The sequence below is a fragment of the Pogoniulus pusillus genome, chromosome 4 (assembly GCF_015220805.1).
Source record: "Pogoniulus pusillus isolate bPogPus1 chromosome 4, bPogPus1.pri, whole genome shotgun sequence".
Taxonomy (NCBI): domain Eukaryota; kingdom Metazoa; phylum Chordata; class Aves; order Piciformes; family Lybiidae; genus Pogoniulus; species Pogoniulus pusillus.
In genome coordinates, this window is record NC_087267.1 from 41,069,257 (window position 1) to 41,093,466 (window position 24,210).

A 24,210-nucleotide genomic window follows, 5' to 3' on the forward strand; every position below is an offset into this window, starting at 1 on the left:
ATCACTTGGGGCCATAATCGCATCTTTCTGTGTGCTTGTCCCTTGCTGGGAATAAAAGTATCCCAACCCACCAATTTGACTTTAGCTCATTTTCTCTACCTCATTACTGAAGTATTATTGCTGGCAAAATTAAAATCTGAATTCTAAAAATATAACCACAGTGTACATTCAGTGTCTCCAAAAGCAGAATACTGAATCATCTTTATGTCCTCAGAAATGTCAGCTCAGGTTCAGTTCTAACTTTGAAACACCAACGATGCCCAAGCTACCTTTTCATTCAAGCTACATTACATTCAAGAAGTGAGAAGTTTTGAGGACAATACTGGTGATTTAGATACAACTTAAAATGGAGGACGATGAAGTCACCTACATTTATATTCAATGCTGATGTAACCCATAGCATGTAGTTTACATTTCCAGTTGCTACACATAAATCTATTTGGACATTTGGTGGACTTTCCTGGCCATACTTTGTTTCAGGGGCTAATTATAAATGGCAAGATGATTGTCATCTTAAGTGAAGAGGTCCTTAACTAGTGCAAAGTGGAATAAATAAATAAATAAATAGATTTTTCTACATCCTTTGCTTTAAATTTAGGATAACAGTGTCCTTTCAACTATCCCTGTGACATTTTATTTCAGCTATGCCCAGAAGTAAATCAGAAGCCACAGATATTAGGAAACTCTTATCCAAGAGGTTTGAGATTTCTACTTGGAGAATCAGTTTAATTAAGTGTGGTGTTTTTTTTTATCTCATTTCATAACACTTTTTTTTTTTTTATGAAGAGGGAAAAACTTGCAAAACAAGTATCCCACATTCTGAAAGCTCTTTTTGGAACATATGGTCTTATCCTTCAGAAATTATGAGTTCTCTTGACACAGGCTGTGACAATCAAGTTGCATATGAAGAACTGCTATATTATAATTATTCAGTTATGCCAATCTTTTCAACAAAACTTCCCCAGAAGTCCCTGTCACTCAATTTTGAATGTGCATTCAGAGATTTGAAGCCTTAATGAGCCTTGATTGAGTTAAGTAAAGGCCCCACCCAGCCTGTGAAGGCAATCTCTGCTTGCTCTGCTGAGTGTTTTGGCAATAGTTAGCCCTAGGCAGTGAATATTCAGGCAACTTCCAGAGAATTCAGAAAGCTTCAACCTAGAAACAAAAGTCTCCCATGAAAATGGCATCAACACGCTCTCATCTCCAGGGAACAGATGGATCCATCCCATGAAGCATTGTGAAATGAGAAACGATCCAGCGGCCTGAAAGTGTGGTACCACATTACAAACTCGGCTTGCATCTCTTCAACACCTTCCTATAAAAAGACTCATTATTGACATTATGTTAATACATTTCATGGGGTCACCTGATAGTCTCTTAATAATGGAGTGAATGCAGCGGGTGTATTAGCTGATGCCCATGCGAGTTGCATTTTAATTGTAAATCTGAGTTTAGTCTGGATGGAATTTGCATCTCTTCCAGCTTGGTTCTGTACAACTGCAACCCCCCTACTTTATAAAGAGCTATGCCCAGTCACTTTTCTGTGAAGCACACAGTTTATGATTTTTTCAGCTCTCTCTTTGTTCATTTTTTTTTCTCCCTAAAATCCAAAAGTTCCTCTCCCAAAGATGCACAGAAAAAAAAAAAATGTTACAGCAATAAGCTCTGACAGCTCATGTCAGCAGAGCAAACAGGGCTACATAAAGCCCATACATCACCTTACAGTTTAAGGCTAGGTACACTTGGAATATGCCTCTGTTCATAGCCTGTGCCCTGGCCATAGACTGTTGCTGCAGAAAATGGCAAACTCTTCAGCCACCCACCAAACATCACTGCAGCAAGCTGGATCCACAGATGGGAGCTCTTCATGGGTCAGCAGCCTCCAAACCTCCCGCTCCACAAGATGCAAGTAGATCCACTAAACACACCAAGCAGATTAGCACAGAAATAATTCCAGCCTGTGGCCAAATACTCATTCTGGGGACCTGCCAGACTTTCCACTCAGCCAATCCATTTTTAAAGACAGTGTCTTATTAGCTCCTTACAGTTTCTGCATTACTTTGCTGAGCCTTTCTAATGAGACAGCAATCTGTCCAAGGGTATTAAGAGAAGTGAATGATAGACCTTTACTTTCTGATTTGATTACACAGGTGCACTCAAAGGTTAGGAAGATGACAGCAGACTAGAGCACAGGAAAATTTACGGGGAGCAATTGTAAGCTACAATACATGCAGGAAGAGTCTTGTGAATACAAGTTCTTTTGTCTTTGCAGAGAATAATCTTCTCTTCAGCCTTCCTTAACAGGCAATAGCCACAGTGTACTCACCTTCCCCTTCGAGTGAACCCCAGTAAAACCTTCCACTCTACATTACAGAACTTTCTGTATTTGCACCCAATCTAAACACAAAGAATCATAGAATCAACCAGGTTGAAAGAGAACTCCAAGATCATCCAGGCCAACTTAGCACCCAGCCCTGTCCAACCAACTAGACCATTGTACTAAGTGCCTCATTGAGGCTTTTCTTGAACACCTCCATCAACGGCGACTCCACCACCTCCCTGGGCAGCCCATTCCAATGCCAATCACTCTCTCTGGCAACAACTTCCTCCTAACATCCAGCCTGTACCTTCCCTTTGGCACAACTTGAGACTGTGTCCCCTTCTTCTGTTGCTGCTTGCCTGGGAGAAGAGACCAACTCCCATCAGGCTACCACCTCCTTTCAGGTAGTTGTAGACAGCAATGAGGTCACCCTTGAGCCTCCTCTTCTCCAGGCTAAACACCCCCAGCTTGCTCAGCCTCTCCTCACAGGATTTGTGTTCCAGGCCCTTCACCAGCCTTGTTGCCCTTCTCTGGACACGTTCCAGCACCTCAATATCTTTCTTGAATTGAGGAGCCCAGAACTGGACACAGTACTCAAGGAGTGGCCTGGCCAGTTCTGAAGACAGGAGAAGAATAACCTCCCTTGTCCTACTGGCCACACTGTTCCTGATACAGGCCAAAAGAAACTCACAATATTTTCATGAGCCATTTTTCTACCATTTTACTGGCCTCTAATTAAATCTGTTCAGCAAGGTGCAATTTTAAAACATATTTTGTTAGTTCTGCTTCCCAATATGCAATAAATATCAAGAAATGGCAGTTGTTTACTCCAAGAAAGATATTTCTCTAGCCAAAATGTAGTCGTTAACATCTAATGCTTAAAGCCACACACCACATTCTCACTTAACAGTAGTTTTCAGCTCAACAGCCTATCTTGGGTGGTTTGCCAAATGATACCATGCAGTGGGACACACAGCACTATGGTTCCCCATTCCCCATGTTATTTATTTAAAGAAAATGAGAGTTGTAATCCAAATCTCACTAAAATGATGGCAAGGATAACAGTGAAACTTTCCCCCCTTAGCTTCACCTGTCTGCAGTGTGGACTTTTCCATGGAAATCCTGTTTTGTAGGTGCCCTTCAAGACAGCAGTGAAAACAGACAATGAGTCATCTCACTCCAATAAGGATCTGTAAAGGACTGTGCAATGAATCTCTTCACCTGAGAGGGTGGGAAACTGTTTCAAAGGCAAATGAAAATAACACAAACGCCACCAATGAATCATACAAGAGGGGAACCAGGTGGAAACTCAACTTATTTCCAATGAAAATGAGGCTGTTTATATTTTTACTTCCCTATCAAAATATGAGATTTTCAAAATTCTGATCCATTTCCCCTTTTCTTTCTGTGAACACTTCCCATAGAAAAACTCAGAAACCTTCATTCCTAGATGAGTTGCAAAGCAAAACCAACTCCATCTTCAACAGCAAACAATTTGTGTAATGCACAACAGCAAGCATACACTGAAACTAAGAAGCTTCTACTAGAAGACCACAGGAAAGACCTTATGTTTGGTTAGGGCTTATATGGTCCTGACACCTTCACAAGCTGGGTTGTGCATTGTAGTCATATCCATGAGGCAGCACAGTAAAGCAGCAGAGCCTGCCTGAGTCGTTGCTGCTTGGAGAGCTGATCATGAACCATGAAAGGGCATTGCAGTTCTGCAACCATAATGCAGTTCTCCTTGAGGCACAGCATGTCTCTAGGTTCCTTTGGTCTGTGGATGTTGTGGCTTGTGAAAAGAAGACTGTAACTATCATGTGCCTGCCCTCCTTTTCCTCCTGGTTGTGGGACCACAAGTCACAGGATATAGCATAATCCATGCAACCTCTGCCCAGATCTCAGAGATTCATACAAACTAGAAGAAAGAAACCACTGCAAAACAGAGAAAACTCTGTGCCTCATCCCTTTGATGCCCTCCATCAATTCAGGAATATTTAGATGACAACATATTGTGTGCAGTCACAAAAGGACATACTTTAGGTATTTGCCTTGTTTACAAATTTGCAAACATAGCTAAGAAGTGATAATACCTCCCTTCATGCTCACTTATAGAATCACTGCAGTCACTATTGCAGACAGCAAGGTAACGTAGCAATACCTTTAACATCCCTCTGCTTAGTGAGTAAGTAAGGAGTGGCAGTCAAAACCAGAGCTGCAACAAGATTCTTGTGCTTCTCTGTTCCCACACTTCCAGTTCTTAGGACTAATTTCAAGTTTTTGTTGGTGAATTGAGCCTGGGTTAGCTGAAGCTGAACCACTGAGATTAACATTGTCAAGGACTGCCCTGCCACTTATCAAAGCATTTCTGTAAGCACTAGAAAGATGTAGTCTACCTCAATCACTCTCTTTATTCTTTAAAACATGCTCAGGTTTATTTTTAAATATAAAGATCAGACACTTTCTCCATCTGATGATCACTTCCAGAAGATCCAAAGTCACTGCTTGGCTTATTATTGAGCTTTCTCTAATATGGAAACAAAGTTCATCCTCTGGGTTTTGATGCAGAGCAACACATTCGGATGACTTCATGAGGAATTCAGTGCAGATGAGCGAAAGGAAAGGGCTGGGATGTATAGAAAAGTGCTTGTGGTATGGGCAGCAGGAGGCAGCTCCACACGTGGGAGGTGAGAGAAGGCAGCATGCTGGGAGTGGGAGAAGGCTACAAAGAAAGTCAGCTCTGAGAGAGGAGAGTGAGGAACATAAGGAATATCACTGTGTGTGGGATGAGATGAGAACAGAGATGTAGGTTTTTAGAGAACTTTAAAACAATTATAGGTTTTTACCACGGGAGGTTCTGTTTGACTAGATCAGAGTGCTGGCTTCCTTGTTACATGCCTGGAATTGAAGCATTCTTTGAAACAGCTTGTGAACACGATTTCATACTTCCAATTAACATTTTATTTAAAGGCTTTAAGATAGTTTCTGGGTATATTAAAGACTTGCTGATGAAATCTTGATTATAATTTACATATCTAAGTCACATTTTCATTCAATAACAAGACAGCTTTCCAGTAGGGAACATGTCATCAATAAGCCCCTTTACAAGCATCTTGCTGAACTTCCCCAGCTGCAGTGTTCACTTCTGCTTCAAAAGGCTCCAGATTTAGCAGAAAGCGAGGAGACAGTGACCTCCTCAATGATCAGGTATATTTTCCCAATTTCAGCCTGATGCATTGCAGAGTACCCTTTTAACATGTACATACTTCAGCCACCTCTTGGACATATCTTCAGGAGTTTTACAAAAGGAACAAGTCTAATTTTTTTTCCCTTCATTTAATATTCTTTTCTGTGAAAAAGGGAGGGTGAGAAAATGTTCATATCCTTCCTACAATTAAAACATAAAATGTCAGTATCTTTCCACAGTTCATCCACAAACTTCCCCAGGGAATTATTCATTATGAAATCATCTTATCATAGAATCAGCCAGGTTGGAAGAGACCTCTAAGATCATCCAGTCCAACCTAGCACCCAGCCCTATCCAGTCATCTAGGCCATGGCACTAAATGCCTCAGCCAGGCTTTTCATTAATGCCTCCAGGGAAGGTGACTCCACCACCTCCCTGGGTAGCCCATTCCAATGCCAATCACTCTCTCTGCCAACAACTTCCTCCTAACATCCAGCCTATACTTCCCCAAGCACAATTTGAGACTGTGTCCCCTTCTTCTGTTGCTGCTTGCCTGGGAGAAGAGACCAACCCCCACCTGGCTACAGCCTCCCTTCAGGTAGCTGTAGACAGCAATGAGGTCACCCCTGAGCCTCCTCTTCTCCAGGCTAAACAACCCCATCTCTCTCAGCCTCTCCTCATAGTGTTTGTGTTCCAGGCCCCTCACCAGCCTTGTAGCCTTTCTCTGGACACATTCCAGCACCTCAATATCTCTCTTGAATTGAGTGGCCCTGAACTGGACACAGTACTCAAGTTGTGGCCTGATCAGTGTTGAATACAGGGGAAGAATAACCACCCTCCTCCTACTGGCCACACTGTTCCTGATACAGGCCAGGATGCCATTGGCTCTCTTGGGTACCTGGGCACACTGCTGGTTTATGTTCAGCTACTATCTACCAGTACCCCCAGGTCCCTTTCTTCCTGGCTGCTTTCCAGCCACTCTATCCCCAGCCTGTAGTGATGCTTGGGGTTGTTGTGGCCAAAGGGTAGAACCCTGCACTTGGCCTTGTTCAATCTCATCCCATTGGCCTCTGCCCACCCATCCAGCATGTCCAGGCCCCTCTGCAGGGATCTCCTACCTTCCAACAGATCAACACCTGCTCCTAGCTTGGTGTCATCTGCAAACTTACTGATGATGGACTCAATCCCCTTGTCCAGATCATCAGTAAAGATGTTGATCAGGACTGGACCCAGCACTGATCCTTGAGGAACACCAAGTTATCAAGTCTCAGCACCATAAAGCACATATGAGGTATGTGATAAAAGCCCCCCCTTCTTCCCCTCCCAGCCCCAATCAGGAAATACCAGGAAGAGAGACTGGAGGTTGAAACAGGCTTTTCAGTTTGTTTGTTTAAAAACAAAAATGTGGTGAGGGAAGCAAAAGATGACTGATGCATTGCATGTCTGAGAACAGCAGCCCATTGGTGAGCCTTTGCAAGGGTAGCATTGGATGCAGGAAAGTTAAAAGCAACTATCTTTAGTTACTCTGGGGGGTTCTGAGATGGGCAGAACAACATCAAAGATAGGCTTGGTAGAAGTTATGGCATTTTGTTTTGCATGTTCTTGGTTTGGGTAGTTTTATTTTTACTTATATTAGACTTAATGCTTTACCATAAGATTATAGAGATCATAAATCTTAGGAGCATCCAGAAGGTCAGAAGATACCAGCCTTGATAAAGGCAGCAGACAGGGAATCAGAAAAATAAAACCACCAAAACGGTGATTTGGGGCTTTTTGTTTATTTATTGCTAATCCTTATTTCCTTTTTTTTTGGGGGGGAGGGGAGAAGGGTGGTGCTGGTGGTGGGGTGGTGTGAATTCCACCTGCAATTCTTTAAATCTGTGCCTTGTCTCACAAAATTAAGTTAAATTAAAGTTGAATTTACAAAAGGGAACATGCTTGCAATTAATCCAAAAAAACCCCAAACTATCACTGCTCAAAGTCAGAAAAAAACGTGGACATCTGTCTGTTGGAAAGGTATCATGAGTTATAGAGCCTTAAAAAAATAGAGAAAACAATGATATAAAGCCTCTCCTTTTTTTCTATGAAAAGAGGTTTGGGTAGAGGAGAGGCTGAGAAGATTTTCCTACAGATATTTATTTCTAGAACTGCCTCTTCTCGATTTTGCCAGCCTGTTTTTCAAAGCAGCTGCCAGGTAATACCAGGTGATGAGATGAACCACTAGCTTCCTACTGAACAACAACTCCCATACTGCTGTAAAGACAAACAGCTCCTGTCACACGTTTTCTATTATTTAGCACCCACTACCAGGGCCCCACCAGCATTCCACAGGTTAATAAAATATCACCTACATGACATTAAAATTTGACAACCTGCACTAGAGTAGCAAGCCAAACTTAACTGCCAGATTTCCAACATCTGCCTGAGCTCTGAAGCTTTTCAAATGGGTGAATATCTCAAAAATGTCTGTTATGTCCCTGGCACTGTGAGACAAATTCATGATGGGATTTTATTTCCCATCTATATCACATTACTTGATGGAGGTGCTGGAGAGAGTCAATCACTCACAAGATAAGAAGGAAGGCAGAAGAAATCAGGTAGAGTCTCTTGCTGTCTTACTCTAGCTATCCAGCATTACAAGAAAGTACAACTGGCAAAGTTTTCCTCAGTCCTTAATGTAACCTTTTATCAATTTATTTTTTAAAATATCACCTCAGCTACTTGCCATTCATCAGAGTCACTGCTTTTAGAGAGAAAAAAACTTCAAGCAATCAATCTAAACCCCCTGCATTAATTCCAAGAGGTTCAGAAAGTGGAGAAGTACCGTGGTTGCCGCATGAGTTCGTGCATAGCTCAGCCAAATCAATACCTTCTTTAAACCACATCACACTTTTTCACCTTGCAAGTTTTGAAACAGAAGATGTAAGTTGGTGCTGTAACTGAATGTTTTTCTTAGATGATTTCTTTACCCATTTCTGCATGTGCAGTCTAATCCTGAGGGATAGTGCAGGTTTTCTTTTCCTTCTTCAGCTACTGAACTATTATTTTTACAGGCATTCTCCATAACACAGAGGAAAAGCACCATCACTGCATCATTTCTACAAGAGAAAGCTAACATGAAATGCCACAGCAGAGAGAAAGCTTTCTTTGGAGGTAGGAGGTAGCTGTCAAACACACAGCTCAGGACACAATTGTGCAGCTCCTCTGAAGAATAGGTCATGGGGGTGGGTAAAATCAATAAATAAAGTACCTCCATCATTAATAATTTTCTGAATTTTAAAATCAGTCAGAACGTTTGCGAGTTGCATGCATTTCCTTTTCTTGCCACTTTTCTCCTCATCTTTGCACCACTCAGCACACAGCTCATGCTTTGGCTGCACAAGTTTCTGCTGATGCCAACACCGTCTGCTGCACTGAGCCCAGAGCTCCTCTGAGGTCAGAGGTGCAATATCTATTCTGTTATTAGAGAAATTACTCAATGCAATTTCACAGTTCAGCAAAACAGTCTTATTGCTTGCATGCACTGTGAGTGCATGCCTTAACAAGCACTTAAAGTTTTTCTACTTCTGTTCCTTTGTGGAAGCATTCATCTTTAACAGCTTTAGAAATGTTAGTGAGCATAGTTTCTTTTTCTACTTAACTTTAATAAGGAATTACTACCTTGCATATAATAAAGAGCTGGACTTCCCATCTCTCGTATAAATTCAGAAACAAAAAAGTGAGCTCTATGCTTTAGATAAAAACTGGAGAAAGTAACAGGTGGCTTTTTAGTAACATGATTACTTTTATTATTACATTCTGAATATTCAATGTTAGCAGCAGTCATCTCTTCTTGAAAATGCCTTTCCGAATTCAATTGCTTTTCCCAAGCTATCTCTGTTTATTTCTGCAGGGGCAGGACCATGGAAAAGCAAAGCCATTTCTGCAATATTTTATTTTACTTATTCTCAATGAAAATGAGAAGGTCTTTTTTACAGCTGCACAGCCTGTAATGTCAGCTCCAAGCAATCAGCTAAAAAAAAAAAAAAAAAAAAATCCTTACAGTCCCCTTGCAGGTTTAAAAGAAAAGAAACAGAAAAAAAAGAAATCAATTAAAGTTGTCAGAGACTACCTAGAATGATATTGTCCCCAGTCATTGATGCAGAATGAGAACATCTGGGACTCAGTTACCTATGGCACAAATAACAATATTCCCTTTTTTTGTTAAATAAGACTTAGGTGAAAGAAGTTTGCTTGACCATATGATCCTGGAATGAAAGATATTCGCAGCTGAGGCAAACCACAGTCTCTGGTATCCATAAGCATATCAGTGCAGGTGCAAGTGTACCCCCAGCACAAAATCATCATAAAGAAAATAATTTTTGAACACCTAGTTAAAAGCTCCAAGCCCTAGTGGGTTTCCTAAATCTCATAGCCCCCTTTTAAGAGCTTGAATTAAAGCCTGGTTCAGAAAGCATACTTGTCCTTTGAACTAAAGTTAGAGGCACCTCCAGTTGTCCTTTACTTGTGATTAACCCAAATCATGTATCTAAAGAGTATTAGACGTCATTTAGGGCCTTATTTTAAACTTCTACTTTATGATTCTCTGTTAATAATTCAAGAGGTTGTTACCAAAACCGAGTTTCTATGTGTATATTCTTTTTTCTTGATCATGTAGATCTGTCTGTATTCTTAGTGACAAAGCTGGGATCAAATCAGATGATATTCATTTCACAGCAATGAGTAAGCAGCAACACTCATGCTGAAATTGCACTGACTTACTTGTACAATCACTTTGATATCAGCAGGACTGTTCTACAGATTTAAGCACGTGAACCACTGGGAGATTAGTATGTGAAAGTTTAGAAGTGAAATAATCAGGAAAGGGTTGGAAGTCAGTTCTCTAGAAGTTTGTGGACTTTTGTCAGGTGAAGCCTAATATCTTGTTTTCCCTTCTCTTCTCTCCAGGGACATAAATTAATACAGAATTTGCATCTGCTCTATGTCATCACAGCTTTGCAGAGGCTTAAATGTTCCTTGCAAAAAATGGTGCAAAAGCTTTAGAAATTCCCAAGATCTGAATGAAAAATACTTTCCATTATAGGCCAGCTAAGAGGAGTGCCATGTTGGCACTTTGCTCTAGTAGAAATGCTGTGTAGGACACAACTTGCCAAATGCACTGGGAGGACGTAGACACAAAGTGGGGTAGGTCCTCAGTGGCTCCAAACTGGCAAAGCATCATCACTAGAGAGAGAGTTACAGCACCACTATGAGATGCTACTCCAAAAAACCTCTGTTTGGGCCTCACAGCCTTCTGTTGACCACAGGAAAACTTTAGGGGCTGTCTGTTTCTAAAGGCAAGCCACAGAGGGTAAATTCTGTGTTGTCTCAGAAGAGGAATCTCAAGTCAGCACCCTCAAAAATTAAAAACCAGTCACCAATTACTGTTTACAGGTCTTATGTGTATCTTTATGTAATATATCTAGTCCCACTGTGATCATTGCCTTTTAAAAGTGTGCAACATTTATGGACTCCAGTAAAAATGTTTTTAATATAATGTAGATGAAGTATAAACTGTTAACCCTGAACACTGGGGAATGTGTTGGTGGTTTGTTTTTTTGTTCATACTTTGGTTTTAAACCTCTTTATATAATTTACTAAGAATTACCCAAAACTTCCTTGTAATTCATAGCAAATCTTTTGTAATCATTCAAGCAGTTGCAAGTTTTTTATGTTAGAATAGCTATTATTCAGAAATAAAAGCATTGCTCAGAAGGCAGAGAATACTAAGGAGAGCAGTAAGCTTGAGTTTCTGCTGTCCTGTAAGTACCAGTGTGGGGTTCTCTAACATTTTCCCATCCACGTACCTTACTGTTGCTTTTCTGTGACCAGTAGCAAGGATGCAACACAAAAAAAGTCCTATATAGCAGCAGTTCACTTCTAAGTATAAAGCATATGATATAACACTGTATTATATAATAATACATATATCATAACATATCATACAAGCCTTGCCTATGCTGCAGCACAGGTACTAAAAGAAAACTTTTCAACTCTGCCATGATAACAGAACTCTCTTTGACTTCAGTTGCTGGTCTGCTTCTCCAGAAGCTGACATATATACAGATTTTTTCTTCTCAAATGCATATTTACATCTGAAGTTATTCCAATGAGTTCATCTTTTGCACTGACTTTATATATATCATTGCTCTGAAATAATGTTTAGGCAAAGCACACAAATTACTAACTTGGAGCAAAAATATTTTGACTGAGCTGCGAAATAAAGTGAGGATGGGGAAAACAAACTGTGCTTTAAGTTGTTTCACTCTTACATTGGAATGGCCTCTCAAAATCCGTCTGTAATTGTCACTTTCTCTCTATCCTCATTCAACCTGCTGTTGAAAAGCTCACTTTTGTGCAAACCCAAGAAACACTCTTCCTCTGTCAGTCAAATGTTCTCTGCAGACCGATGTAAATTTAACTTAAACCAGTAAGGTATAAAGTGGAACAGATAATGAACCTAAATAACTGCTCAATCTTATTAGTATAGCACTCATATACCTTTCATTTTTCTTCAAGCCCTGCTGCTTAGCATTCATGCTGCCTGATTTGAGACTAAAATTAGATTATAGAAATGCGTGCTTTTTACAAGAGGTCTTTTATTTGTTCCATAAAGCATTTAGCACTCTTTAGGCACTGTATAAATAAAAATAATCACGGTCCTGGAATTCACCTTCAGGAATAGAAATGAAGGGATATGTGTCCTTTCATTTCTGCTGCACATTATCATCATTGGGCACATTTAGATGGCAATGCTTTGTAAGACAAGTTAAATAGATGCTTAAAAGTCTGGTAAAGGTGAATAACAGGCAGAAAAAGAAGGAAGCGTGTCTATAGTTTTAGAGTTTTGCTATAGAGAATAAAAATAAAAGCCTTATCAGACTTCCAAGATAAAGGTCTGATGTCAAATTCATTAATGTTTGTGTGAGATGCCAACAATTGCTGGTGAAAAAGGCAGTGGCTTTAACACCTAGGTCATTGAGTGAAATCACTTTCACTCATTTCAAGATTACAAGGATATGTATAATTAGGACCCACTTCATGACAACGAGCCACAATTCTGAGGACTCTGCACTATAAGAAGAGTTACAGCCTTCTGGGTCAGAGCCATATCAAGTCTAACAATCATTTCTGTCTGACTTTCTTCCTGCCTTCCCAGGGTCTATATTTAGAACGTAAGCACCAGATATCATAAGTTTTTTTGAGGTTAAGCATGCCAATGTCCTCAAAACTCCGGTAGGCACTGGCTTACGTCACTTGGCACCTTAGCACTTATAAAGCTCAGGCTGCTGGGACTTACCTTAAATTAAAGCTATCATCGGGTGAAACATCTAGTATATGCTGTTCCCACAGGCTCCAATTTCAGGCAGTGAAGAAAGACAGACAATTCCCCATGGTTATTCAGCCTGTCCTCAGATGAGGCACCTATTTCTTCTAATTTCTCTCCTGGTTCTTTACAATGAGGACTTATGTGATAGTTACATTTAGGCAATGTGAATCCTGCCATTGGTATCTTAGTAATTTTTAAATGCAAGTCATCTGTAAGCACATATGGATAATTACCTCTGTGCTCCTTAGGCTCCTCTTAAGATTTAAAAATATCTCTTCAGGAAGAGATCACATTGCACATAAGTGTGTTTTAAGATTAACATTAACTGTAAAAAAAACATATTTCAAAATGGAGGTAAAACAACAGCAACAACAAAATGCCAACAGCTACTAGAAGGAATAACTCCATGTCATATTTTAATGATATCAAAGCCTGGAAAAAATAAAAATGTGACTAGTCAAGAGACAACTTGTGTATTAGAGCCTCAATAAACCCTAATACGCTTGCACTAACATCCAACTGGCTACTGTTCCATTACCCCAAATAAGTACTCTAGTTTATATTGCAGCACCTCAGAAAGACAAAAAAACCATCAGGGCATTCCTTTACAATACAAAGGGTAATAGGCAGTCCTAGTTGCAGTACAGAATAAGAGCTCAAATGTCAGATGAAAGAAACTGGTATTTAGAAATAAGCATTGAAGGATATAAAGGAAAGTTGGACATAGCCTGCTTCTTTCTTTCTTTCTCTCTTTCTCTCTCTCTCTCTCTTTCTCTCTCTCTCTCTCTTTCTCTCTCTCTCTCTCTTTCTCTCTCTCCCTTCCTCCCTTCCTCCCTTCCTCCCTTCCTCCCTTCCTCCCTTCCTCCCTTCCTCCCTTCCTCCCTTCCTCCCTTCCTCCCTTCCTCCCTTCCTCCCTTCCTCCCTTCCTCCCTTCCTCCCTTCCTACCTTCCTCCCTTCCTCCCTTCCTCCCTTCCTCCCTTCCTCCCTTCCTCCCTTCCTCCCTTCCTCCCTTCCTCCCTTCCTCCCTTCCTCCCTTCCTCCCTTCCTCCCTTCCTCCCTTCCTCCCTTCCTCCCTTCCTCCCTTCCTCCCTTCCTCCCTTCCTCCCTTCCTCCCTTCCTCCCTTCCTCCCTTCCTCCCTTCCTCCCTTCCTCCCTTCCTTTCTTTCTTTCTTTCTTTCTTTCTTTCTTTCTTTCTTTCTTTCTTTCTTTCTTTCTTTCTTTCTTTCTTTCTTTCTTTCTTTCTTTCTTTCTTTCTTTCTTTCTTTCTTTCTTTCTTTCTTTCTTTCTTTCTTTCTTTCTTTCTTTCTTTCTTTCTTTCTTTCTTTCTCTCTTTTGTGATTAAATTCCAGCCTCAGTTTAATGATTTTCTTCAGAAAGTAGCAGGCATCCAAATTATGGAAAACCTACACTTTAAAGGCAGTCAACTTGAGAAACCTAAATATCGAGGTCTGGATTTTTTTTTTCTTCTCTTTTTAATGATGTGATTTCAGAAAAGTTACAAGATTATATCATTTCCAAAGACTAACTCTGGTTAGCTGCATGCAGCTTGACATTCAAGGGATTTTAATGTTATCAGCTACCACTGCCTGCCACTTGGGATGAACAACATTTTCTTGACCTATTATTTATATGCCCCTAAATGAAAGTGAGTTTTGAGAAGGGATTTGGAAGTGGAAAGCAGAACTTCTCCACTAGAAGAGAGGGTCACAAATGGACTATGAGATTTCCTGTTTTAACTAATGGAAAATAAATCATTAAATATCCACGGAATTGTAGAATTGTTTGTTCTGAAGGGACCTTAAAGGTCATCTAGTTCCAACTCTCATTGTATCAAGATAAGGAAAACTTTGTTGCAGATTGGCAGAGACATATGTATGGTGTAGGTGGATGGGTGTTGAAGCCTGGCATGACTGGCAAAGCAGCACTAGTGATGTAAGAGGACATGCACAGTATATGAAATGTGAGAGACAAAAGGTATAACTCTTTGAGTGAGAAATTGCTTGGTAGAAGACCTCAATGGGAAGGGAATGAGAAGAGCACACAGAGAAGCTAAGTCCAGCTCTTGTCACTCATACAAAACCAGTTAAGACAGGAATTGAGATGTCAGGCAAGTCTCTTAGTCCATAACCCTATTGCCATCAGGAAAAAAATCCTTTTCCTTTTATAGTAATTAAGATGCTCATAGATGTTTTATTAACTCACTCTACAGAGTCACATAGATTTTATAATTCATCCAGGCACTTACAAGTCGTTACTTGGGTTAGGCTGTCAAGACAGAAATGATTCAAAACCTTGTGTACTTAGCTCCTTGGAAGACATATCATTCTCTAACACAATGGTATTAGATAGACTGCTGACAGTTAGTGATCAAGAGATTTCATTTTGCTTGTCATATGGTGGGTTGTCAATTCTTCTTTTCCCTTTAGATAAAAGCTTCATTGCATCAGATTTAAATAATGGTGAAGTTACGGGTTAACAGTTTTCAGAAGTAACAAACTTACTTCAGTACTTAAAATTCTATTTTCAAAATGCAAGAACATGTCTTTACAGTAAAGGGATCTTAGACACGTTAAGAGAAATTTATTGAACAGTGCAGAATAAAACCTACAACTCACAAAGGCTGGAGATTTTTACCCTACACCAGATCACTTGTTTAAAATATATGAAGTTTACAAGTCATTACAATTGAAAGACAAGCTAAAAATTTAAATATCCACTTTGAACATACCTGATCTTTTTGACATTAATGTAACCATGCCGTTATACTATATGGTAAATTTCCCCCCACTCTTCTAAAAAAGATTCGGAATGATGGTTTTAAAATGGCCTTTAACTCAAATCACACATTTTCCTGACCTGTGCTCAAGGTTTAAGCCAAGGCTGCAGAGATCTTTCTACAGACGTAGAACTCTTTTCTATGAAAAATATTTATGCAAGCTATGATCTTGATTTGTTCTGAGTAAGAACAGCTTTGAGGAGGAAGTGACCGTTTAAACCTTACGCCTCCTCAAGTGAAACGTAAAAGTAACTACATAAAAGTGGTAAAGCGTCCCAGATTTAACATCTATTATTGTTGCAGGCTGTGCTGCCTGCTATCTCTGCTTGCTGCAAGGCTGCTGTAAACAAGCCCATAGACCAGTATGGTGTGGGCCAGCTGCGAGGGTCTCCAGACAATTCAATGTGAATTATGCAGAAGCCCATTTTTATTGTTGTACCTGCCCAAAATATATATACACTCAGCCAGTAGAGCACATGCCTACACATCAGCACAGTTAGTTAGGGACAACCCACCACATTTGCATACATACATACTTTGTTATTCTCGTTAGAGAAGGACCATTATCTACCCCTTCTGAGATAAGGTGGCCAGCTGCATGTGAGAACCAAGGTCTGTTATGACAAGGATCTGCCTGTTGGCACTTCACTCCGTTCCCATGGCTCTCCCACACCTGCACCCCACAACTATTCTGCATTCCCACATATTGTCATTACTAACCTAATATAAAGCAAGCAAATCTAGAATCATAGAAGAGACCTCCAACATCATCCAGGCCAACCTATCACCCAGCCCTAGCCAATCAACTAGACCATGGCACTAAGTGCCTCATCCAGTCTTTTCTTGAACACCTCCAAGGATGGTGACTCCACCACCTCCCTGGGCAGCCCATTCCAATGGCAAATCACTCTGTCAAGAAATTCCTCCTAACATCCAGCCTATACCTCCCCCTTGGCACAAATTGAGACTGTGTCCTCTTCTTCTGTTGCTGCTTGCCTGGGAGAAGAGACCAACCCCACCTGGCTACAGCCTCCCTTCAGGTAGTTGTAGACAGCAATGAGGTCACCCCTGAGCCTCCTCTTCTCCAGGCTAAATACCCCCAGCTCCCTCAGCCTCTCCTCACATATAATAATAAATAATCCACGTGCTTAGCCTATATTTAAAATATTTGTTCTTCTTTAAATATAAAGTAACTTTCACAGAAACAAACACAAGTGGCTAGAGACTGAAATAATTCCTTTGATATTGAAGCTGAGTATTTTCTCGTTTCAGCTCCAAATATCACCTCCCTCACGCCCATAGGGGTTTGCGCTGTGCTCAAGCACTCTGCTAATTCACTGCTCCCTGCTTCACTCCGATTCTGGTCTATGGAAGCACGGTTACAAGTGTAGGTACCACAAGATTTTTAGGAGCTTATCTTCATACATTAATTGTTCTGTATCGTCTTTAAATGGTGGATTTCTCAAGTTAAACACTATTTCCTCTGATACTTTGATTTGGTCTGTTATCATATGTTCTGTCTGTGTAACACTGAGAGCAAATACAGTCTGAAATAGGACTGCCATAGCAGCTATGGAACATCTAAAAGGAAGGAAAAAAAATAGGCCAGACCTTTATTAAATTTTAAAGTATGCCTTCACTACACTCTTGTAAAGATCCAAATAGGGTATTCAAATCTCCAAAGATCACCAGTATAATTTCTTTATCATGTTCCATTTAAAATTTAATTATGTAGTCTACAACAAGAAGTATCTGAGTACTCTAAATAGGTCATGCAACGAACAACTTAATACTATAAAGTTTTCCTTGTGAAGATCTGTTCTTTGATGTGCTGTTGCACACAGAAAGCCTTCATTTGAAAAAAAAAACCACAACATACATTCACAGATATAATAATGTCATTTAATATAAAAATTGGAAAGCTCCTTTATCATATTTTAAGTTTAATTCTTCAATTTCTTCTCTAGCCTGAGCTCCTCAAAGTCATCAGAAACAACTGGTAAATTAGAACTGACACAATATAATCGTATCGAATACTTTTATATCTTTCTACAGGCAAAGTTAATCTATTAGCCTTCCTTCTAAATGACATTTACCAACTCAGATTTTTCTACTTTTGCCTATCGATGATACATATTCTTCAGTGGCATGAAGGTAACTCATTTTTCCTCTTAAGCATTACAATTAGTGAACAATCAGTAAGCCTTAATGGAAAATGACTACAATAAAAAGTAAGAATTTTCCAAGACACTTTGGTATATTTACTTCTTTAAAAATCATAGAATCATCCAGGTTGGACAAGACCTCCAAGATTATCCAGTCCAACCTATCACCAGCCCTGTCCAATCAACTAGACCATGGCACTAAGTGCCTCAGCCAGGCTTTTCACCAATACCTCCAGGGATGGTGACTCCACCACCTCCCTGGGCAGCCCATTCCAATGACAAATCACTCTCTCTGCCAACAACTTCCTCCTAACATTCATCCTAGACCTCCTCAGCACAACTTGAGACTATGTCCCCTGTTCCTTTGCTGGTTGCCTGGGAGAAGAGACCAACCCCCACCTGGCTACAACCTCCCTTCAGGTAGTTGTAGACAGCAGTGAGGTCACCCCTGAGCCTCCTCTTCTCCAGGCTAAAATGCACATGCATAACCTCTAATGGTCATTATAGGAGAAGACAAAATATTGCATACATATTATTTTGTAACTTCTGACTCTTTACAGGGCTTTCTGGGTGCAAATTACTAAATTCTTTTAATTTAACTACATAAAATTCAACAGGATTTTTTTGCAAAATTCTTTTCAGAAATGGTTTGTTTGGCAAAGGTTAAAAAAAAAAAAAAAAAGGCCCTTCAGTGCCTAAACCTTCCTGAAATAAAATACTCTGAGTACAAACATATCTGCTTATGTTTACACTGCTTGCCACAACACTCCTCTCACCATATTTATGAATGTCTGGAAAGAATTTGATCAATCCTGGCCATAAGTCATTAATGCCTTGAGAAAAGGCATCATGATTGCTTGCAAAAATGAGAAGTTTCTAGTAGCAGAGAGGGCTTTTTCTATCCTGTCAGACAAAAGAGAGGAAGTACAGTAACTATGGGAAAGCAGTTATTAGTTTCATCATTTTGAGGTACAACATGTAAAATTTGATATGCTATAGTTGCAGAGTGAAGGTGGAAGAAGATGTGGTGTTGGTGAGAAAGTTAGACTGTTTCACCCTAATGAATTAATAACAGCAAAATTATTCACTTGAAGTTTGAAAAAGAAGATTAATATACCACAATGTAAGATTAAAATTGCTAAAGAGCAGCTTGTCAAGAGAAATGCAGGACCAGGTGAATCCCTGAGTAGGCTGAAGAACTAGCCAGAAAATGCATAGCCATAAACATTTGTTTTAGATCAAGACAAGATCATTTGGTTTAATATTTATAATGTGATTAAAAAGCCTTGTGCACACTGCTTGTATAATCTGATTTTTACTTGTGACATCTTGCCTCAGTTGAAATTAAAGCCTTGTGGTAATAAATTCCTCCCCCCCCCCCCACATTTGGGCAATCATTAATGGCAAGTGTGAAACAGGGTGTTTATTCAAACACTTCTGTATCTTATTTTAACTTCAATTTAAAGCAGAATTCATTTCTGCAGAACTGAGACTTCATGTTTCCAGGATATTAGTCATATAATACCTAACCAATTGGGTAATGCAGTCAAACTGAAAATATATTACACCTAAAATCAGCAAAAGACAGAGCACCACCGGCATTCCTAGTTAAGGAGGAAGCTACTCTATTGAATCTTCCTTTGTATGAAGAGTTATAATTCTTTTGCAATGAATACAAATAGCATCTTTCATGTGTCAGGTAGGCTGATGGTTGGTTAGCTCCTTGAACACTTGGTAAAATTTTACCAGCAGATTTGCTTGCACAACTGAGGATATCAAGTAATGGTAAGACATAAAAAGACATTAAAAGAGCTCTAATAAATTAACAGCTGATAACAGTCACATGCATTTATGCCCACAGAACAAAGGGAAACATTTCAGAGGGAAAGAAAAAAAATCATTGCATACAGCGAATAATCCATATTTTTTCACTTTATCAATACCAACAAGATAACTAAAGTACACTACTCACACCATAAATATAGGAGGATTTTTTTGGTCTTCCTTAGAAGCAGAAATAGCTTCCCTGTATTACCATATTTACAGGAAACTGACTTTTCTATTGAAATGACTTTTACATCATATATTGCATGAACTACAACACTGGTACTAATCACAGGATAACTAAACCCTCCAAAAACATGACCCTATTCAAACCCACTGCACTTCTAGAGAAAAGAACTGGTATCAGAAAACGCAAGAGGACTGAAAACATCTTTTTTTTTGCTCACCAGGCATCTCTGCTAAGTGACAAGTTACCATATAATTTTTTTCCCCTTCACCCTTTATCTGCATGATTACACAATTTTACTGCATCCTCTGATAACATGTAGGCAGGTCTCACTTCAAAAAACCCTTTTGCCACCTGTGAGTCTTGTCTGGTTCTAATTACTTTATGAAAAGCTTTCTTAGTGTAGCAGAATTTGGCCTAAGCTGCTTTCCAAATGAAAATGTCTTAATATCACAGTGTTTTTTTCCTCCTACCTCTGTTTTCCTCCCCTCATCCCTCAGGTAAAATTTGAAGCAAAAGCTAGACCACCTGAAATAGGTATAATTGCACAGCTGGAAGAAAGCTGGATCTGGAATTTTTCTCATCAGGTGCACAACTGTGCTGAGCCTCAAACCTACTTCAACATGGCACTTTAAGCTGTGTAGTTTTAGTTGTGTCAGTATGCCACGGTCATTTGTCTCTCTGCGGCATGCAGTGTGTGTCCTCTCTGCACCCCTACTTCATAGCATCTCAGCAGTTCTCCTTGGGACAAGGATCATGTTCTGGCTGAAAAGGTCATGCTTCTTTCAGCACCTTCCAGACATTGATACACAGATGCTCTTTAGAGCAATGTGCTTACCTTGGTAACGTTCCAGATAACTCTGTGGCAGTCTCTCTGAAAGACACAAAGTGAAGGAAAATGAGCTTGTTTTTAAAGTTCTCAAGTGTGAGAGACATTTTCATACTGCTAAAATCCTAAGATGAAAGAACAAAGTTCTCAATGGATCAATTACTTTTTTTTTCCTTTTTAAAGCATAAGATTATCACTATTTCAAATGGCAGCAGTGTATGATCATACATAGCCAAAACATAACACCAGGCCAATTTTCCAGTGGAAAAAGTTCCTTCTTATTTCAGTGCTGCAATAAAAGTAAGGCAGACAGATTTATAACCATGTCACACACTGAAAACAAAAATATGTTAATGTTAAAAGCTCCTATATTGGGTTTTAGGCAACAGTTATATTCCAGAGATGCAATTTGCCCTTTGATTTGCTTGCTTGAATATGTTTTGTGGGCTTCTTGTTTCTTTGAGGGAAATTGTGAGATAGTAAAAATGGGCCACTGCAACAGGCATGTCATATTAAAGTACAATTAAATAACCAGCAGTGTGCCCAGGTGGCCAAGAGAGCAAATGGCAACCTGGCCTGTATCAGGAACAGTGTGGCCAGTAGGACAAGGGAGGTTATTCTTCCCCAGTACTCAGCACTGGTCAGGCCACACCTTGAGTACTTGAGTACTTTATCCTGGGCAAAAGAGATGTTGAGATACTGCAACATGTCCAGAGAAGGGTGACGAAGCTGGCAAGAGGCCTGGAACACAGCCCTTTGAAGAGAGGCTGAGGGAGCTGGGGTTGTTTATCCTGGAGAAGAGGAGGCTCAGGGGGAACCTCACTGCTGTCTACAACTACCTGAAGGGAGGCTGTAGCTAGGTGGGATTGGGCTCTTCTCCAGGCAGCCAGCAACAGAACAACGGGACCCAGTCTCCAGTTGTGCTGGGGGAGGTATAGGCTGGATGTTAGGAGGAAGTTCTTCACAGAGAGAGTGATCGGCATTGGAACGGGCCAGGAACCACCAGGGAGGTGGTGGAGTTGTCATCCCTCCAGGTGTTCAAGAAAACCCTAGATGAGGCACTTAGTGTCATGGTCTACTTGACTGGCTAGGGCTGGGTGCTAGGTTGGACTGGATGATCTTGGAGGTCTCTTCCAACCTGATAAATTCTATGATTCTACACCAGCCCTTAAAACACATCACAGATCTCGTTAACACTGCCTATCCTTGTGATGTAGGGATCTCCAAGGATGGAGCTAAGCCTACACATTTTTAAGAGGCCATAAACACAGGCTGAATGCCCAAGCTGTTTTTTTTTTTTTTAATAAATCCAAAGGAAAAAAAAAAATTTGAAAGACTTTGTAGAGCTTTAGCATCTTCTGTAGCCATTTTTTCACCCTTCTTTTTGGATGGGGCAACTACAGAGTTGTTATACTAAATCCAAAAGAATTTAGCATTCCTCCTCAGTCCTAAATCCCTCACTATATAAACAATAAAATCTTGGGTATATAGTCATTCATTTATATTTTTAATTTGAACACTCTATAGTGCCACACAAGAGTTGTTTTGTTGGATTTTTTTTGTATTTACAGTAGCCATTGTAGACTGCATTACAGTGTCAGGGAAGATAAACAGGTCTATCTAAACATGCATGGCTTTGCATTTTCATTGAGTTCCTATCCTCAAGCTCTGCAGTTTACTGGTCACAGAAGGTTGCCTTAAACCTCCCAACGTTTTGCTTCAGAAGGCACAGAACTGAACTGTGTTCAGTGGTTGCAAAATAAGCAAAAAAATAAAAACATGCCTTAGACCTATTTCTTGCACTCATCATTCAGGAACAGAGCAGCAAACAAGAGCCAATTCCCACCCCAGCAAAGGCAGATGGGTATGCATTTAGCAGGTTCTACGATGAGCAAAGTCCATGATGTAAATGACATCAAAGGTGGGAGCTAGGAGCAAGAGGAAGAAAATGTAGAGAGATAAGAAAATGAAATTAGAGAGGAGCTGTGGAGACTGGGTTCCTATGGAGTAATTTGGTACAGCTGTACATTTTAGATATTTTACTTTCATTAAACTCTTGCAAATTGATATCATACCACCTTATTTTTGAACCCCTACTCACAACTTATACAGTTCAAAGAATTAGTACAACATTGCAGCCTATCAGAGCACTAGATCACTACAACATTCCAACAGTCAGCGATTTTTTTTCTCTTTAATTACTAATCACAGGCATCATCCTCCATTGAAATATTTTTTGTCTTTTGCAGGGCGGATGTGGTGGGGGTGGAGAAGAACCTGGACTAAAAAGTAAGGCTGGGCATTTCTTTGTTTCTTCTACTAAAGGGACTCCCCTAGCCTTCAGCTACCTATTATCTCTCTAATAACAGAGTAGCACAAACCTTATTGCTTTAGGGTACTGGAGCACATTTTATGAAATAGCAGTTGCTCACCCAGCTTATACAGACAAGCAGGCAAATCACAGGTGGGTGTTGCAAGAAACATCAAGAGGCAGAAGAAGCTCAGTTTAGAAGAGGATGTTAAACTAGAAACACGCTGTCAAGCTTCTGAGTAGAGCAGTGAGTGATTGGTGCATCTAAATTTCTAAAGATTTTCATTTCTGTTAAATAACCTTCTCTGCCAGAGATGCTGGCCTTATGAAAACAATTATTGAGTAGTCGATATGGTGGTAAAAAAACCTGAATGCGATCAGAATGTTAACCAAAGGCTCTGCAGGCTTTTAACATATACTTTTTTAATGTAATTAGTTGTGTTGCAAGTTTCACATTTGCTCAAAGTCTAACTTTAAACCACAAAGTAAGGTAATATTTTTTTTGAAATACAGATAAAACTCAAGTAAAACTCTAAACGTGATGAGTGAAAGAGAAGCAAGTTTACTTCCCAACTACCCAAAGATTTCACTGTTTGTCTTCAACTCAGTAAACATTTAAACCACTTAACAAAACAATCCCTTTAGATCATTAAACAAAAAATATTATTTTCCTAGAAAACAAACACAATTATCCCTGCTATGTCACTGCTCATGAACTACTGAAGATAGTTAAAGTCCACTGCAAGTGTCCTATAAATATCAGGAATTGAAACATTGCTCTATAAATAAACTTCATGGGAGTTTAAAAAGAAAATCTTACGGAGCAAATTACTCATCAAGAAAGCCCTTAAAGTTTATTTCAAGATAATGGATACTCATTCTACAGTGTTTCATGAAACTGAAGCTAGACTTATACAACCAATTTTCAGGTCTCTAGTACTCCCAAATGAATCATCGAATCCACTAGGTTGGAAGAGACCTCCAAGATCATCCAGTCCAACCTATCACCCAGCCCTGTCCAGTCAACAAATGACATGTGCAATAAATATAACTCATAATTTACTGTATCTACAGAAGAAGAATAAATATTTTTTTCTTGGATAAAACCAAAAGAAAGATAAAATACAACAGGAAAATGAATGTAAGACCAGATCTTTTAATATCTTGCCTATACTACAAAAGAATGACTTTGAAAAACAATGAGAATGGAAATCTAAATGCTTTGTCTGGGCTTCCCTGAA

At 39.7% G+C, this 24,210-nt stretch overlaps 1 protein-coding gene across 3 annotated transcripts in view; it reads right to left on the minus strand.

Annotated features, from left to right (window-relative positions):
• Positions 1-24,210, minus strand: part of CELF2 (CUGBP Elav-like family member 2) — a 649,329-nt gene that overhangs the window by 331,206 nt on the left and 293,913 nt on the right. For all 3 annotated transcript variants that reach the window (XM_064142683.1, XM_064142686.1, XM_064142673.1), the window contains one exon: positions 20,668-20,703. Coding sequence is in view for 1 of the 3 variants with exons in the window: in XM_064142673.1 (XP_063998743.1) it covers positions 20,668-20,703 (36 nt within the window). In the remaining 2 variants the exon portion in view is untranslated. The remainder of the gene's footprint in view (positions 1-20,667; positions 20,704-24,210) is intronic.